The sequence below is a fragment of the Vulpes vulpes genome, chromosome 2, assembly GCF_048418805.1.
Source record: "Vulpes vulpes isolate BD-2025 chromosome 2, VulVul3, whole genome shotgun sequence".
NCBI lineage: Eukaryota > Metazoa > Chordata > Mammalia > Carnivora > Canidae > Vulpes > Vulpes vulpes.
In genome coordinates this window covers 76089211-76108266 of record NC_132781.1, presented here as the reverse complement: position 1 = coordinate 76108266, position 19056 = coordinate 76089211, and the positions used below count along the sequence as shown (strand labels likewise).

The 19056-nt window shown below is 37.2% G+C and overlaps 1 protein-coding gene across 2 annotated transcripts in view; it reads left to right on the top strand.

The window, feature by feature from the left end:
• The window catches only part of CEP135 (centrosomal protein 135), a 77330-nt gene extending 69896 nt beyond the window's left edge, over positions 1 to 7434 (top strand). For both annotated transcript variants that reach the window (XM_026003581.2, XM_026003580.2), the window contains exons 25-26: positions 190 to 303; positions 5674 to 7434. In XM_026003581.2, the coding sequence (XP_025859366.1) occupies positions 190 to 292 (103 nt within the window). In that variant the 3' untranslated portion in view covers positions 293 to 303; positions 5674 to 7434. The remainder of the gene's footprint in view (positions 1 to 189; positions 304 to 5673) is intronic.
• The last annotated feature ends 11622 nt before the right edge of the window (positions 7435 to 19056 follow it).

Below are 19056 nucleotides of genomic sequence, written 5' to 3'. Positions count from 1 at the left end.
ATAATACATATTACCTTAATTGAAATCTTTTGTTTACTACTTAAAAATTATATAAGAACATAGGATTTAATTTTAGTAGAAAAACTCATTAATTAATTGAGGAGAAGTTAATTAACCAGTAACAGTAACAGCACCTTATATTTGTATTCCACTTTTTGGTATAATCTCTTATTTGATCTTTACTGACAGAGAACGAGCAATTCAAGAGATGCGTCGACACGGTCTTCCCACACCACCCCTTAGCTCTACTCTGAGGTCTCCTTTACATTCTCCTGAACATATAAGCTGTTAATTATCAGAAAGGTATGTATGGGGGCCCCTGGGCGACTCAGCGGTTGAGTGTCTGCCTTCGGCTCAGAGTGTTATTCTGGTCTGGGATCGAGTCCCACATCAGGCTCCCTACAAGGAACCTGCTTGTCCCTCTGCCTATGTCTCTGCCTCTCTCTGTGTGTCTCTCATGAATAAATAAATAAAATCTTAAAAATATATATATATATAACACCAAGAACAGGCAAAACTAATCTGTAGTTACAAAAATTAAGAAAGTAGTTTTCAGCATTGGGGGAAGGAAAATTGCCCACAGAGGCAGTCAGGGGAAGTTTGTGAAGTAATGTAATGTGTATTTTGGTGATGATTACATGGGTATATACAATTGAAAAACTCATTGACCTGAACATTAACAGTTCATGCATTTCATTGTATTGTAAATTATATCTCATTTTAAAAAAGAGAAGACATCCATAATAAAATACCAAATGACAGTATGAGAAATCCATGGTAATATTTGATGAATGGCTAGGTTCAAGGTACAAATAGGAATGCACATGGCACAGTAGACTCAATCTGACAGGAATGGCAGATTGTTGGGGAATGATGAGGGAAAAAGGCAGGGAAGGTAGAGTGGGACATACAAGATATATTGAATGTGCGGCAAAATTAGAGATTGTACATAGTCTTGATTCTATAAGCCAAGGGGAACCTTCTGTGTATAGAATGAGTATCAAGGAGGGATTAAGATGAAAGAACTGTTCCTGGTGGATTAACGTCATAACTATATTTGGGGCCATATTGGGGAGGGTAAAAATCAGAGGCAGGGAGACCAGAAAGAGGTACGTAATGAACAATATATTAAGTTCAGGATCCATATAACAATATTTGTTTTTTAAAAAACAAATTATAAGGACACCTGGATGGCTCAGTGGTTAAGCATCTGCCTTCAGCTCAGGGTGTAATCCTGGGGTCTGGGAATCAAGTTCCGCATTGGGCTTCCCGCAGGGAGCCTGTTTCTCCCTCTGCCTGTGTCTCAGCCTCTCTGTGTTTCTCATGAATAAATAAACAAAATCTTTTTTTTTTTTTAATTTTTATTTATTATTTATGATAGTCAGAGAGAGAGAGAGGCAGAGACACAGGCAGAGGGAGAAGCAGGCTCCATGCACCGGGAGCCCTACGTGGGATTCAATCCCGGGTCTCCAGGATCGCGCCCTGGGCCAAAGGCAGGCGCTAAACCGCTGCGCCACCCAGGGATCCCAATAAACAAAATCTTAAAAAAAAAAAAAAAAAGAGAGAGAGAGAGAGAGAACAAATAGTAATATATATACAGAAAAGTGCCATATCCTAGTATACAGCTCAGTGAGTTTTCACAAACTAAACATACCCATGTATAATCTACACCCAGATCAAGAAACAAAACCTGTCTCTCTTGGGCTTTCTCCTAGTCATAAACACTACTCCAGAAGTAACTGTCCTGTTTATTAAAAACATAGACATTTCTTTTGCCTGTTTTTGGACATTTAATACATGAAATCCTACATTTCTGGCTTCTTCCACAGTGTATTTGTGAGATTCATTCGTACTGTTATGTGTACTTGTAGGCTGTTCAGTCTTGTTGCTGTGTAGTATCACATTGTGTGAATTCTCCCACAGTCCATTTCTTCATTCTATTGTTGATGGGCTTTGGGTAATTGCCAGTTTAGGCTATTATAGAATTATGATGAATATTCTAGTACCTGTGGGTGACTAGACGTGTGTATTTCCTTTGGCTATACACTCAGGAGTGAGGTTGTTGGGTCACTGGACATGCAGATATTCAAACTTAAATAGATACAGCAAAGTAGTTGTAAAGAGCTAGAATACATTTGTCAGAGGAAGGGCCAGAGGGATGTGCTGATTCATTGAAGAAGGGAATGAATGGGAAAGAAGTATCCAGGTCTTGAAAGGTAAGTAACTGAAAAATGCAAGCTCCCTGACAGAAATAGTAAAGTCAGTCTTTTTTAAAAATAGGTGTTTCTTTACCTTTCTAAATAGAAGTATATAGGAGACAGTTAAGCATTTCCTCAAATGCCCAGAATCCTCATTATGAACATTACTTATGTACTATGCTTTAACATACTGATGCCCCCAGGGTTTATTAGTATTTGTGGGATGTAGGTTTAAATGATTCCTCTTTGCTGTGCTTTTGCTTTGGGGTTTGTTCGTTTGATTAGAATGTGTATTTTCCTCCTTTGCTTTGAGGACTACTTCTCAGTGCTGGTTGCAATCACTGTGTCCTCACAACTCCAAAGCTGCTGTATTAATTTAAGGGTGATTAGATGGAGGTTCATCTTCTTGTTATAAAGCCATGTAACAGTTGTGACACATATATTTTCTCATACTAGATTCACAGCTGCATTTTAGATCAAGGATTGGTAAGCCAAGGTTTGTGAGCCAGGTGCACTCCACTGCCTGTTTTTGTAAATTTAACTTTATTGGAGCAGAGCCACACGTGTTTACATATTGTCTAAGACTGCTTTTCTCCAGTGGCTGAATTAATTTGTTGTGACAAAGATCCTGTTGCCCACAAATCTAAAATACTTACTGCCTGGCCTTTCACATCATGTGGCCGCTGAAAAACTCCACTGTATATCCATGAGATAGTAAAAGTGAAAACCAAATAATTCTACAGTGTTATGTAAATAGACCCCCAAAAAGGGTCTTGAGGACTCCCAGATGTCTCCAGATTCTACTTTAAGAACCACTGATACAGAACATACTGGATTTCAGCAATTTCTAAAGCTATGATGAATTAGAAAAATTTTTGGTTTGTTTTAAAGAAAGTTTATCACTCAGTGGCATTAAATTTACAATAGTGTACAGCTGGACCCATGGCCCTGGAATTCTCTAATCTACTTTTCTGTCTCTATGAATTTGTCTATTCTGGGACACTGGTGGCTCAGCGGTTGAGCATCTGCCTTCCGCTTAGGGCGTGATCCCGGAGTCTGGGGATCGAGTCCCACATCAGGCTCCTTGTAAGGGAGCCTGCTTCTCCCTCTGCCTATGTCTCTGCCTCTCTCTGTGTGTCTCTCATGAACAAATAAAATCTTTAAAAAAAAAAATTTACCTACTCTTTTCTTTTTTTTTTAATTTTTATTTATTTATGATAGTCACACACACACAGAGAGAGAGAGAGAGAGAGGCAGAGACATAGGCAGAGGGAGAAGCAGGCTCCATGCACCGAGAGCCCGACCTGGGATTTGATCCCGGGTATCCAGGATCGCGCCCTGGGCCAAAGGCAGGCGCTAAACCGCTGCGCCACCCAGGGATCCCCCTATTCTGTTTTTTTATCAAAGTGAAGTCATACCGTATTTGTCCTTTTGTGTTGAAATGGTTTCACTTAGGATAATGTTTTCAGGGTTCATCTATATTGTAGCATGTGCTAAAATTTTATTCTTTTTTGTGATTGAATAATATTCCTTTGTGTGTTTATGCCATATTTTGTTTATCCACTCATCAGTTGATGGATTACTTGAGTTGTTTTCACCTCCTAGCTATTGTGAATAATAATGAATAATAATATGAATATGAACATTTGTGTACAGTATCTGTTTTAGTCCCTTTTTTCAAATCTTTTGGAAGTACCTAAAGAGGAAGAGTTTCTGGGTCATGTGGTAATCTTGCGTTTAAATAATATATCCTCACGAAGAGAACATAAAATACAAAAATATAAAGAAGGAAACCAAAATCACTTTATTTTACATTTTTTTATTGTGATAAAATATACATAACATCAAATGTATCATTCTTAACCATTTTTAAGTATGCATTTCTCTGGCATTCACATTAATGTGCAAAAATAATGTCCACCGTTCAGCTCCAGAACTTTTTTATCTTCTTCAACTGAAACTCTTGACCCATTAAACACTAACTTTCCATCCTCCCCTCCCCATAGATCCTGGCAACCACCATTACAAATTTCTGTCTCCACGAATTTGACTACTCTGTTTACTTCATATAATTGGAATCATACTGTATTTGTCCTTTCTGTGACTTATAATGTTTTCAGGGTTCATCCAAGTTGGAGCTTGTGTCAGAATTTCCTTCTTTTTTGAAATGAACAGTGTTGCATTGTATGAATATACCACGTTTTGTTTATCCGTTCATGAGTTGATAGATACTTGAGTTGCTTCTGTCTTTCGGCTGAAAATGGATGTACAGGGAAGCCCGGGTGGCTCAGTGGTTTAGCGCTGCCTTCGGCCCAGGGCCTGATCCTGGAGACCCGGGATCGAGTCCCATGTCGGGCTCCTTGCGTGGAGCCTGCTTCTCCCTCTGCGTGTGTCTCTGCCTTTCTCTCTGTCTCTCTCTCTCTGTGTCTCTCATACATAAATTTAAAAATCTTAAAAAAAAAAAGAAAAAGAAAATGGGTGTACAAATGAAAATCACTTTTAATCCTACAACCCAGAAAAATTAGCAATTTGCATTTTGTACATACTTCCTTCTTGTATTCAATGTGTAATAAATATACACACATTCATAGACCTACATATGTAATTTTCATAGATTTTATATCTACTCAATTTTTATCCTAATTTTTGTTTTGTTCTTTGGGAGTTTTCTCCTTAATAAATTGTTGAGGGCACCTACTCTCATCATTAAAATTAAAATTTTGGGGAATCCCTGGGTGGCTCGGCAGCTTAGCGCCTGCCTTGGCCAAGGGCATTATCCTGGAGTCCTGGGATCGAATCCCTTATCGGGCACCCTGCATGGAGCCTGCTTCTCCCTCTGCCTGTGTCTCTGCCTCTCTCTCTCTCTCTCTCTCTATCTCTCATGAATAAATAAAATAAAATCTTAAAAAAATAAAATACAATCATTAAAATTTCAAAAGTCCCATTTTAAAATTCATTATCTAACAGTTCATCACATGGATATTCCAGGATTTGCTTAGATTACTTTCTCAGTGTTTCCTTTGTGGAATTTCTCTTATTTGTGTGTATGTGTGTTTAATTGGGAGAGTAATTAGATAGCACATAAGGTCAAAATATTTGGAAAAATACTTGATTATCCCTAATATGCTGTTTTAAGACACAGATACCACAATTTACAGTACTTGTATATTAGCCTAAACATCATATTGTTCCTCGTTTTGAGTGGTCTCTCTCAGCTAATGTGTTATCTCTTTTCACTCTATAGCTATCATTTATTTAATCCTCATACTTTGTGTTTTTGGTGGTTTCAGGGGAATATCTTTTTTAAGTATAGAACAGTACTTACTAACTATAACTTGATTATGGGCAAAGGCTTTATTGGAGACTGCAGTTTCAATTAAAACTGAAAACAATCTCAGTTTTTTGTGAATGTACTAAGCAATTTTGTGTATCATTTTTCTCTTAACTCGCCTTTCCTGTCCCTTCTTTTTTTCAGAATGATGGCTTTCAAGGAGTTACCTATATGGATTTTTTAAAGGACAGAACAGTAGTGAAATATTCGGAAGTACTTGTTCCTGAAAATCATGAACATTGACACAAATTCTACCTCTGTCAACTTTTATTTAAATCAATGAATATTTATGTAAAAAAATTGGTTTAAAAGAGCCATATCTATGTGTATATTTTTATATATATGACAAAACAAAATATGTATTAATAGTGCTAAAGTTTTATCTGTATTTATACTATTCCTGACTTAAATTACTCCTCAAAGTGTGTTTTTATACTGTGAATTAATATAATGTATTATTCACATTATGCTTTAATAATCTTTTTCATAATGAGCCATGATACATGTATATAAATATTCTTACAGTACTTGTTTTCAAAGTGTTTTTAGTTTTCATGCCTGTGTTTATAACCCATATCTTTAATGCCTTCACATAGGATTATCAACTTTGATGCTGTGCTGTCTCACTTAACTTTTTTCTTCTAAATGTAAAATTAATTATTCACCAGTTTGCTGTCTGTCATCTAGGGTAATATATTCAGGCCTGTCCTTACAATAGCAGAGGTCTTGATAAAATAATGATTACCATATAATGTTATTGCTAACTTGAAGAATGGTGATGGAAAAGATACATTTATATATTATATACAGTATTACATTATTTTGGTTATCACATGGACTTTTCATATAATACAAATTCTATCAAAATCAAACTAGAAGCTGCATTCAGAATTTTATAAGCAATAGAATAAATTTGGGACACTTTTTCAGTAAATAAAATTCCTCCCTGTATTAATTTAAAAATTCAGAGTATAAAAGTATATGGAGTAAATATAGTAAAGCATTTTGTTGAAATGCCAATATACATTCAGTAATATCAGTTTTTTTGCTTCTAAACCTGTGTGTTAACAATTTATCAGTCTTGCAGAATAGTATGTAAACTCTGAACTGTGGCATGTTAAATAGAAAACAACTTTTACAGCTAATTTTCAAAGTTGTAATTTTAAGGAATATATACATACATCCATAAAAGAACAGAAGTAAAAAATAGAATGTCAGATACAAAACCAATCGTGTTTGAACCATACACATTTGAAAAAACTCCTGTTCTTAGTAGATTTCATTATGATTGGAAAAGAAGAATTTAAGAACTAACATAGGAAAGTTGAAGACCAGTTTTTTGTGATATGTTTTGTTTCCTCTTGTGGTTTACTACAGTGGAGTGTGCGTGTGTGTGTTTGTGTGTACCTGGGGGTGGGCACTGTTCTTTTTCCAAAACTAATATGCCTTATGTGTTCAGATTATGCCCTTTGCAATAATTCACTATGTATTTGGGTGTGATGCAGTTTACTTTTCTACCATCTTTGTAATTTTATTTATTCCACCTTCTTTGTGTGAATTCATGTATTATATAGCAAAATACAAGAGAAATGGGACTATTTGCAATGTCATATGGAAAATCTTTTAATAAATACATGTAAATAAAAAATATCTGTCCCCACCTTTTCCCCCCCAAGCAACAGCAAGACATATTTTGTTAGATATATTTTATTTTTAATGTTTTCTATAATTTAAAAATGTATAGCTTGCCATAATTGTTATTTTCTTAACCATGTTACTACAATTTTTCTAAATTAGTTTTATCCTAAAATACTGAATGTTCTGACCTTTTATAGATGTTTTTGCTTTAAATAATTTTAAATTATGTTTGACATAGATTTTCCAATAAACTTTACAGTCAATTTATTTTCTCTTTCTTACAAATAGTTTTTTCTTAAATTTTAGCAATATTCTTAATTCTAAAATTAAGTACAATTAATTCAAATCAAATTTTATCATGGTAGGATATGGGGAAATCGCTGTGCTTATGTTCCAGGTAGTTTTTTTTTTTTTTTATTTTTTCACTAACTTTGATTTAGTTCTAGATAGTTCAAATAGAAGAAATGAAGTCAAAGTTTCTCTTTGAAACCCATCTACAAAATGATAAACAGGCTTTCCCCATTCTTAGAAGATTTTGGCACCTGACTTACCGTCTTTCTACCATTAGTTCTATCATCAGTCTTTTTTATGTCAGAATCTTCTTAGAACAGTAGTTTTTGACCAGGCTTTTGTACATTAGAGTTACCTAGATAATTTCTTTTTTAAGATTTTGTTTATTCATGAGAAATACACAGAGAGAGGCAGAGACATAGACAGAGGGAGAAGCAGGCTCCCTGCGGGGAGCCCAATGAGGGACTTGATCCCAGGACCACCATCTGAGCCAAAGGCAGATGCTCAACCACTTAGCCACCCAGGTACCCCTGGATAATTTTATTTCTTTTTTTTTGAAGATTTTATTTACTTATTTATGAGAGACACACACAGAGAGAGGCAGAGACACAGGCAGAGGGAGAAGCAGGCTCCATGCAGGGAACCCGACGTGGGACTTGATCCCGGGTCTCCAGGATTAGGCCCTGGGCTGAAAGTGGCGCTAAACCGCTGAGCCACCTGGGCTGCCCTACCCCTGGATAATTTTAATGAAAAACATGTCTGAACCCTACACTAGTCCAAATCAGAATCTCTGGGAATTAGGTGTGAGCATTTTTTCATTTATTTTTTTAAGCTTTTGTTTATTCATGAGAGACACAGAGATAGACACAGGCAGAGGGAGAAGCAGGCCCCATGTAGGGAGCCTAATGGAGGACTCGATCCCAGAACTCCAGGATCACGACCTGAGCCAAAAGCAGATGCTCAAACTAAGCCACCCAGGTGCCCCCCAATTTTTTTTTAACTTTAGTTTCTCTAGATGATTCTACTGTGTCACCAGATTTAAAATACTAATTTAGAAATTGATCCACCAAACTGATTTCATGACTTACTAATGGGGCTCAACCTATAGTTTGAAAACACTGCTCTAGATCTTGTCATTACCTCCAAAACTCCAACTTCTAGCGTGCAACTCACCTTTCTTTCTAGGTCACTCTCTTATGCCTAGCCTAACAATTCTTTCACTCTCCAGACAATTGATTCTCTCACCTATCCCTTGTCTATAAGTTCCTCACTTTCCTCTTTATCTAGCATAGGCATCATTTTCTTTGCATATACTCTAAATTCTCTTATCCCTCTAAACTGAAAATTCAGATCTTGTTTGTATCCAATAACACTGCATCTGCACCAAAGCACCTGAATGGGGCTAGAGAAAGAAAAAAAAACAACCATGCTCTTAATGCTTGAAATTCATGGCCCTGAAAATCAAGGGTCCACAGCACTGTGTGAGGATCTGTCCACATTTTCCTGGTCAATTCACACTTAACCTCTCCCCAACAAGCATTTCATGCCTTCTCTTTACTCAGACCTTTAGTCCTCCCTCTTTCTTGCTCTCAGGTTGTTTCTTTTTTCGTTGAGAAAATGGAAACAGTAAGGAAACTTTGTCTATTAGCAATATATTTGGAGACCTGGTATCTGTATAACTTCCTATCCTATTAAAACATGAACCATCTCTACCTCTAGCTATTTATCTAGTTGTGATCATCCCTTCTACCACTGCCTTTAACCCCACATTCCTGATTCATTTTTGCTCTATTGGCTTATTCCCACTTACATGCATACTTCCCATTTTTAATCTCCCATTTAAAAACCCAGAGCCAACCATTTCATTTTTTGTACCCTTCAGCGCAAATAATAATAATAATAATAATAATAATAATAATAATAATAATAAAATTAAAGGTGTTATCTATACTCACTTCATCCCCCCTTTACACCCACCTATACTTCTTGAACTATTCCAATCATGCTTTATTCCTATTACTCCAAACCATTTTTGTCAAGATACCAAGAACCCCCATGTATTATTTCCTTCTTCACACCTAATGTTTCCACTTAATACTTTTGTTTTTTGTTTTTTTTTTCTTTTTTTTTAATACTTTTTTGCTGTATTTTGTTCTTATTTGATACTGCTTCTATCTTCCTGTGGAGAATGATTGGGTATAGATAGAGCTTTAAAATGAAAAAATGCACTTGAAGATAAGATTAAGGACTTTTTTGAGAAGGCATCAAGAAAAGATTGAAAGTGTAAAAGAAAAGCATTATGGAGGATGTGTGTAGCAGTGCCAACATCTAGGTAATAATAAGCCTTAAAAGAGAGAAATATTAGGAAGGCAAAATATTTTAAGAAATAATGGAGATAAATGTCACCAAATCAAAGGATACAGTCTGAGGTCTTTATTGAAAGGACTCAGCAAAAGCCAAGTAGGAGAGAAGAGGGAAATCCACATTAGACACAATATTAAAGAAGGGAAGAAATTTTAAAAGCCCCAGAAATAGGGATCCCTGGGTGGCGCAGCGGTTTAGCGCCTGCCTTTGGCCCAGGGCGCGATCCTGGAGACCCGGGATCGAATCCCACGTCAGGCTCCCGGTGCATGGAGCCTGCTTCTCCCTCTGCCTGTGTCTCTGCCTCTCACTCTCTCTCTCTCTGTGACTATCATAAAAAAATAATAATAATAAAATAAAAGCCCCAGAAATAAACAGTTCACCTGAAAAAGATCAAATTTAGATCTCTTATGGACTGAATGTGAAAATTCCTATGTGAAACCCCTGCTCCACAGATGTTAGGAAGTAGGGTCTTTGAGAGGTAATTAAGTCATGAGGGGTGGAGCCCTCATGAATGGAACTAATCCCCTTTTAAAGCTAATCCCAAAGACCTCTCTCACCCTTTCTGCCGTGTGAGGATACAACGAGAAGTTGGCAGTGTACAACCCAGAAGTTGGGAGTGTACAACCCAGACTCCAACTATACTGGCACCCTTGTCTTGAACTTACAGCCTCCAGAACTGTAAAGATTAAATTTTAGTTGTATATAAGCCACTGCCCTCACCCCAGTCTATGCCAAATTGTTTTAACAGTCCAAACAGACTAAAACATTAAATGTCTCAGCAGTTACATTGGAGACAAGAACATATTATTTTTAGAATGCTAAAAGGAATTTTGAAACTACTGTAACTGGCTATTGAAACACTTTTCAAGGAAGAAATCAATTAGGGAAATAAGTATAGGAGATTCTGCAAGAGATGTGTGACTTAAAGAGAATCAAATATTTTGGTAAAGTCTATTGCACTAATAGGGAAGGACAAAACAAGATAAAGGGAGAGAGGGAGGAGGGGAAGAAGGATGCAAGGAAGGAAGAAGGAAGGAAGGAAGGAAGGAAGGAAGGAAGGAAGGAAGGAAGGAAGGAAGGTCCAAAACAAGTCAGACCAAAACTGGATAATAACAACACATTAGATGGTGAGGAGGAAGAAGAAAGAAAGAGAACAAAAGAACATGAGAAATAAAGTATTTGTGTTATTGGGAGAAGATACAAATACAAATGTTTCAGAAATCAAAAGGGAAAAATAACACAGCTATGAGTCTTAAAAGCAACTATCATAATGATGTAACAGTAAACACTTACCTAGAACTTTATTCTTCCAAGGCATTATTCTGAGAATTTTACAGACATTAACACATTTTTTAAAAAAAGATTTTACTTATTTATTCATGAGAGACACAAAGAGAGGCAGAGACACAAGCAGAGGGAGAAGCAGGTTCCATGCAGGGAGCCCGATGCAGGACTTGATCCCGCGTCTCCAGGATCACACACTGGACAGAACGTGGTGCTAAACCGCTGAGCCACCCAGGCTGCCCAACATTAACTCATTTAATTCTCACAACAATCATATTCTTCTTTATTCTCATTTTAAAGATGAGGGTGCAGGCAAGACTTGCCTATGGACATATAACTAGTAATGGTGAATTCACTTTTAGATAATTTTTTGAGTGATTTAACATTTAAACCAGCATAGGAAAACATGATCCCTGCAGTGGAAAGCACGAAAACAGAAAAAAAGAAAGTATATTAGAAAATGTGAGACAAGATAGCAGAAATAAATCTTTAAGAGTAGCCACAATAAATGTAAATGGATAAAATTCTTCAGTTAAATGGCAGAGTCAGATTGAATTTAAAAAACAATGTCAGGCAGCCCCCGTGGCACAGCAGTTTAGCGCCGCCCGTAGCCCAGGGCGTGATCCTGGAGACCCGGGATCGAATCCCATGTCAGGCTTCCTGCAGGGAGTCTGCTTATCCCTCTGCCTGTGTCTCTGCCTCTCTCTGTGTGTCTCTATGAATAAAAAAATAAAAAAATAAATCTTTAAAAAACATAAAAATAAAAAAATAAAAAATAAAAAACAATGTGTCAGTTACAAGAGATATATGTTTAAAATAAAAAGACATAGAAAATTTAAAAATAAAAGGAAAAGACTCACCAAGCACATGGGGACCAAGAGAAAACCAGAGACTAATCCTATCTGACTAGATAGAATTTTAGGGAAAAGAGAAAAGAAAAAAACAATGTGTTACATGCTGGTAAACAAGAATACTGATAGAACATAAAGATACAGCCATTACAAACATACAACTATATGTGTATATGTACATATATAAAATTTCACACCCAACAAACAGAATACACATTTTCTTCAAGCACATCTCTTATATTTAAAAATAGACCATATATTAGCCCTTAAGTCATATAAATCATTTCTTTGACCATGGTGCATAAAATTAGAATATGAAAGGATAGAAAAAAAAACTTTATGTTTGGAACCTAAAAAAAATGTCTAAATTATCATCTGATATAAATGAAAATCATAAAATGAAATAATTTAGACTGATAAGTAAATGATAACAAAACCACTGGAATCAAAATTGTGTAACACAACCAAAGTAGGTGTAGAGGAAAACTCTAACTCAAATATGTTAATCAGGAAATAAAAAATGTTAACAAATGAGCAAGGATTTAATTCAAGAGATTGGGAAAAGGTAACAGCAACCCTTGTTCTCTTCCCCTTCTCAAAATAATTTTTTAATTTTAATTTTTTATTTATTTATGATAGTCACAGAGAGAGAGAGAGAGAGGCAGAGACACAGGCAGAGGGAGAAGCAGGCTCCATGCACCGGGAGCCCAATGTGGGATTCGATCCTCGGTCTCCAGGATCGCACCCTGGGCCAAAGGCAAGCACCAAACCACTGCACCACCCAGGGATCCCGCCCCTTCTCAAAATAACAAATAATGAAGAGAAAACAATGTTAGAGAACAATAACATCAATTATGAAAGTTGAGATAAACCAAGAGTCGGATCCATAAAAGTACTGATCAATAAAATTTATTTGAAATAAGACTTATCAAAAAAAATATACAAAATTCAAAACAAAAAGGGGAAAGTAATTACAAATAAATCAGGTATCAAGAAAATGAAAGCATGAAGAATGGTTATGTGCTAATGTGTGTAATACATGAAGTCCATGAATATTAAAAATACTGAAATTTGGTACAAGAAATAATATAGGCCTCAACTAGAACAATATGTGATAAGAAATTGAGAGATAAATGTAAATGTGTGGGGTGTATTTTTCCTTAGTTATAAGCTAATAAGTCAATATATGCCTGTTTACAAGATGCTAGTAGAAAACAGGAGACTCCTGGGTCAGAGACAAAGGCCCTTATTACTTATGGCACAGAAAGTAGCATAAGGATCATGTCTTCACTAGTTCTCCTTAACCCCCCAAAACACCAAGGGAGGGGGTGGGAGGGACCCGAATGAATCCAACATGAAGAGGTTCATGTCCCAGCCTAGGAACACTAAGTTTAGGGAACCCATCTCTTTTATAACAAACAGTAAGTAAGCCTGCTCTTTGTCTGAGGAGACATTGCTGCATCCTTCTATGTTGCTCATGGCAAACATGATTGCTCATGGCGAGCTCAATGCTGAAAAGTGGTGTGGGTAAAGAATGATTAGGGCTTTGCATTCTTGGCATGCCCACAATGAGAACATACAGGGATGTTCAGAGTCCATGGCAGCGTCTCTCGAGGATAATCTACACCTTGACCCTATATGTTCTTGACCAAACTTAAGTTTTTATGTAACTATGCCACTTCATTGGCCATGCTCCTTAATTTAACCAACAGGGGCTAAGATCAAACCTGTTCAATTTGTCTCATATAGTTTTAGATAAGGCTAATGATATCAATAAGATTCTAAGCAGCAGGAAGAGGCTAACCAGCTGTACTGACCTCATTCATGCTTTGCAGTATCCCAGACACAGACAACTGCAAATAAATATGGGGAACAGTGGGTGTTATTTTAGATATCCGGGATGTAGTCTAAGGTCAATCTGTTATTCATGATGACTCTTGCAACATAGACTGATCCACTCATCTCTGGTATCATTGTCAACGGGGCAATAGATATGCCAAAATATAGATGAGCCTCATCCACAATGGAAAGATAGGCTGTGGCCATCTCTCCCCCACTTACAGATAGCCCAAAGAGTCACAAGTTGCTCTAGCTTGGAGTTTATTTTGAAACTTGATTTGGATGGTCATTGCATTGGTTTAGTTAAGAAACATGGGCCATGTCATGGAGTAGTTGCAGCCTGGATAGGCATACATGGCATAACCAAGGCTGCTCAGCAATCAAGAGAAGCTATGAATTTGCATCGATTAGGTTTTTAAAAGATGGTACTTAAAAAAAAAAAAAAAAAGATCGTGCTGGTCTGTGTGATTGTACATATACAAGGCAGAGTCCATGTTTGGGAGCTGCCACTGATGGCATTAGGCATAACGAAGTGGTGGAAGAGCAGCCATGCCTGCGTGAATTTTTCTGTTCTCCTAGCACATGGCCAGGGATGACAGATACAGAAGCAGGTTAGATTGCCAGCCACTGCAGTTTCTTGATTCAGGCAGACCATATGATTTTTTGCCAGGCTGCAATGTAGGCTCTTTGTAGGGGACAAAGAGGGCATTCATTGCTATTGGTTTGGGCCCCGCTCAAAGAATGCTGATTTGTGGATTAGCAGATATAAAGGACCAAATAGAATGCCCAATAGAGGCACATACTGTCTCCTGTTCCCAAAAAAGTCCCCACAAGATGCTCAACCTCCTTTTTGGTTGGGGCATGGCTGGAGATACAGCACTTTTTCCTGAGGTGCCAGAGGAATTGAGTAATGTGAATCTGTCCATACAGTCCCAAGAAACTTCACTTGGCAAGTAAGCCTCTGAATTTTGTTGAAGGTTATCAGCCACCTCTGCTGGTGGAGTTGTTAGAGAGTCCTCCTTAAAACAGAGATTTCTGACTTGCCAGCCGATAGGATATCATCTTCAGGAGGAAAACTGTGAAATTAGAGGGTAGAGGCACCCATGCTAAAATTCTGACTCACCTACTAGTGACAAATGGCAGTTAAGTTTGTCCCACAAGCATGTCTCTACTTTCTGTTCTTCCCTGATTGGGATAAATCCCCTCTGACACTAATGGTACAGGTATATAAGTATATAACACCTCAATTCCTACTATTCCATTCAGATGTGCAAGCAACAACAGTGTTTTTTTTTAAGATTTTATTTATTCATAAGAGACACAGAATGAGAGGCAGAGACACAGGCAGAGGGAGAAACAGGCTCACCACAGGGAGCCGGATGTGGGACTCCATCCCAGGACCCCGGGATCAAGACCTGAGCAGAAGGCAGATGCGCAACCACTGAGTCACCCAGGCGTCCCTATTCTCTTTCTTAAGTCAGTTTTGGTAACTCCGTTTTTCTGCAAAATCTATTTCATCTAGATTTTTAAAAAATCTATAACTTAGTAATTTCTCTTTTCTTATGAAATGTTTGCATGTGTATGTGTGTGTGTGTCCTCACTAATTGACCACAGGTTGGCCAATTTTTTTTCTAAGAATCAACTTTTTATTTTGTTGATCAAATCCTTTGCTTGATTTGTTTTCTATTTCATTGACTTCTCTTTTCATCCCTTCCTTCTTTCTGCTTTTGTTGTTTTTGCTTTCCTTCTTGAGTTATGTACTTAGCTCATTTTTAATCTTTCTTATTTTCTATTTTTTAAGATTGTATTTATTTTCCTATTTATTCATGAGCGACACAGAGAGAAAGAGAGAGAGAAAGGGAGAGGCAGAGGCAGAGACACAGGCAGAGGGAGAAGCAGGCTCCATGCAAGGAGCCTGACGTGGGACTGGATCCTGAGTCTCCAGGATCAGGTCCTGGGCTGAAGGCAGCACTAAAAGGCTGAGCCACCTGGGCTGCCCCTTTTATTTTCTAATGTATTCATCAAAGGCTACAAAATTTCCCCTGAGAACTTCAGGCTGTTCCCCCACATGGTTTTTAGTCATTTTTTTTGTCATTGCTTTCTAAATAGATTTCTATTTCAGTTCTGAATTACTTCTTAACTGGGGTCACTACATAATTTATCCTCCAAATTTGGACACTTTTGCCAATGAAATATATATTATGTCAGGACAATAGGTAAAAGTCAGGACTGTTTTGGGTGAACTGGAAAATACGGTCATCCTATTTTTATCACACTATTTTTTAAAAGATTTATTTGTTTGTTTGAGAGAGAGAGAGAGAGACCGACAGAGGGAGAGAGAGAGCATGAGCAAGAGGGACAGAAGGCAAGAGGGAGAAAATCTCAAGCAGACTCTGTGCTGAGTGCAGAGCCCGATGAGGAGCTCGATCCCACTACACTGAGATCATGACCAGAGCTAAAACCCAGAGTCAGATGCTTGACCAACTGCACCACGCAGGTGCCCCCTATGGTCATCCTATTTTTAATACAAGAGTTATTGAAAAGTAATAGAAGTTTTAAATTTCTCACATAGTGGTTACAAATTTTAAATTTGTTGAATTTTGATGGATTTAGTTTTTTGAAATTTATTAAGGTTTGTTTTTTTTTTTTGGCCTAAAACTTGATTAGTTTTTGTGACTGGTGCCAATAGTTTTGTACAAAATGCATATTTTCTGCTTGGTGAGTACACATCTCTTGATATCTTTTGGATCAAACTTGTTAATTCTGTATATGGTTAAGATGCCTGAGTGGCTCAGTGGTTGAGCATCTGCCTTCAGCTCAGGGTATGCTCCCGGGATCTGGGATCGAGTCCCCAATCAGGCTCTTTGCAGGGAGCCTGCTTCTCCCTCTGCCTATGTCTCTACCGTTCTCTCTTTATCTCTGTGTGTCTCTCATGAATAAATGAATAAAACCTTAAAAAAAAAATCTCTATATCGACTATCTCTATAGCTTTGTGTGATTTGTCAATTTCTAAGAAAAGTTAAAAAGTATCCCACTCTAAGAGCAAATTTTTAACTTTTCCTTTTGTTTCGGTTTTTGGCTTAAATATTTCAAAAGCTCTGTTAGATATGTAAAGTTTCAGGACTGTTATATATATATGTATTAAATATTTTATTTATTTATTCATGAGAGACACACAGAGAGAGGCAGAGACACAGGCAGAGGTAGAAGCAGGCTCCATGCAGGGAGCCCGATGTGGGACTTGATCCCAGACCCCAGGATCACGCCCTGAGCTGAAGGCAGATGCTTAACTACTGAGCCACTCAGGTGCCCCAGGACTGTTCTATTTTTTGTCGGCTTGTACCTTTTAGCACTTGATACCTTTTTTTGACATCTCTTTTATCAGGTATTAACATTGCTACAGCTTTTTGTTTTTTTTTTTTTAAATCTTTTTTTTTTTTAACAGATTTTTTTTATTTTATTTTTTATTTTAATTATTTATTTATTTATTATAGTCACAGAGAGAGAGAGAGAGAGAGAGAGAGAGAGAGAGAGGCAGAGACATAGGCAGAGGGAGAAGCAGGCTCCATGCACCGGGAGCCCGACGTGGGATTCGATCCCGGGTCTCCAGGATCGCGCCCTGGGTCAAAGGCAGGCGCCAAACCGCTGCGCCACCCAGGGATCCCTGCTACAGCTTTTTGAAATATAGTTTATATACATCCATACAATTCATCCATTTAAATGTATGATTTAATGATTTTTATTATATTTGCAGAGCTGTGTGACTCTTACTACAACCAATTTTAGAACATTTTCGTCATCCCCCAAAAGAAGCATACTCACTGAGAGTTACTCACCACTTTCCTCCAACTTTCTTCCTTCAACCATGAAATCTGTTACTATCTCTATAGATTAACCTGTCATACAGGTTAATTTGGTAAAGGTGGAATCATACAGTATGTGGTCCTTTATGTCTGGCTTTTAGTTAGCATAAGATTTTCAAGGTTCATCCATGCAGTAGCGTGTATCAGCATTTCATTTCTTTTAATCTCCGAATAGTAGTATTTCATTGTATGGATAACAGCACTTTTTGTTCAATCCATTCATCAGTTGGTGGACATTTGGATTGTTTCCACTTTTTGGCCATAATGCTACTATAAATATTCATGTACATGTTTTTTTTTTCATGTACATGTTTTAGAGGGATATATTTTCATTTCTTGAGTGTATACTTTGGAGTGTAAATTCTGGGTCACGTGATATCTCCATATTTAACATTTTATTTTATTTTTTTAAAAGATTTTATTTATTTATTCATGAGATACAGAGAGAGAGAGAGAGAGAGAGAGAGAGAGAGAGAGAGAGGCAGAGACACAGGCTCCACGCAGGGAGCCTGACATGGGACTCGATCCCTGGTCTCCAGGATCACACCCTGGGTTGAAGGCAGCGCTAAACCGCTAAACCGCTGAGCCACCTGGGCTACCCGATATTTAACATTTTAAAGAACTGCCAATTATTTCCTCAAGTGGCTGCACCATTTTATGTCATCACCAGCAATATATGAGGATTCCAGTTTTTCTACATTCTCACCAACACGTTATTATATATTTTTAATTATAGCTATCCTAATAGGTATTTCATTGTGATTTTGATTTGCACATCCCTGATAGTTAATGGTGTTGAGCATCTTTTCATTTTCTTATTGGCTACTTGCGTATCATCATTGGAAAAATATCTATTTAGACTCTTTGCTCATTTTAAAATTAGGATGTTTGCCTTTTTAATTATTGAGTTATACAAGTTCTTTATATGTTCTGTATACAAGTCCCTTTATCAGACACATAATTTTCTTTTTTTAAATTGGTTTATTTTTATTTTTTTGAAGATTTTATTTATTCATGAGAGACACAGAGAGAGAGAGAGGCAGAGACACAGGCAGAGGGAGAAGCAGGCTCCTCACAGGAAGCCTGATGGGGGACTCGATCCTGGGACTCCAGGATCATGCCCTGAGCCAATGGCAGACGCTCAACTGCTGAGCCACCCAGGTGTCCCCAGACATATGATTTTCAAATACATTTTCTCATTCTGTGACTCATATTTTCACTCTCTTGATGGTATCATTTGTAGCACAAAAGTTTTTAATTTCGATGTAGTTTAATTTAATTTTTTGTTGTTGCTGTTGTTGCTTTGTGCTTTTGGATGTCATCTAAGAAACCATCGTCTGACTCAGGAATGTAAAGATTTACTCATGTTTTCTTCTAAGAGTTTTATAATTTTAGCT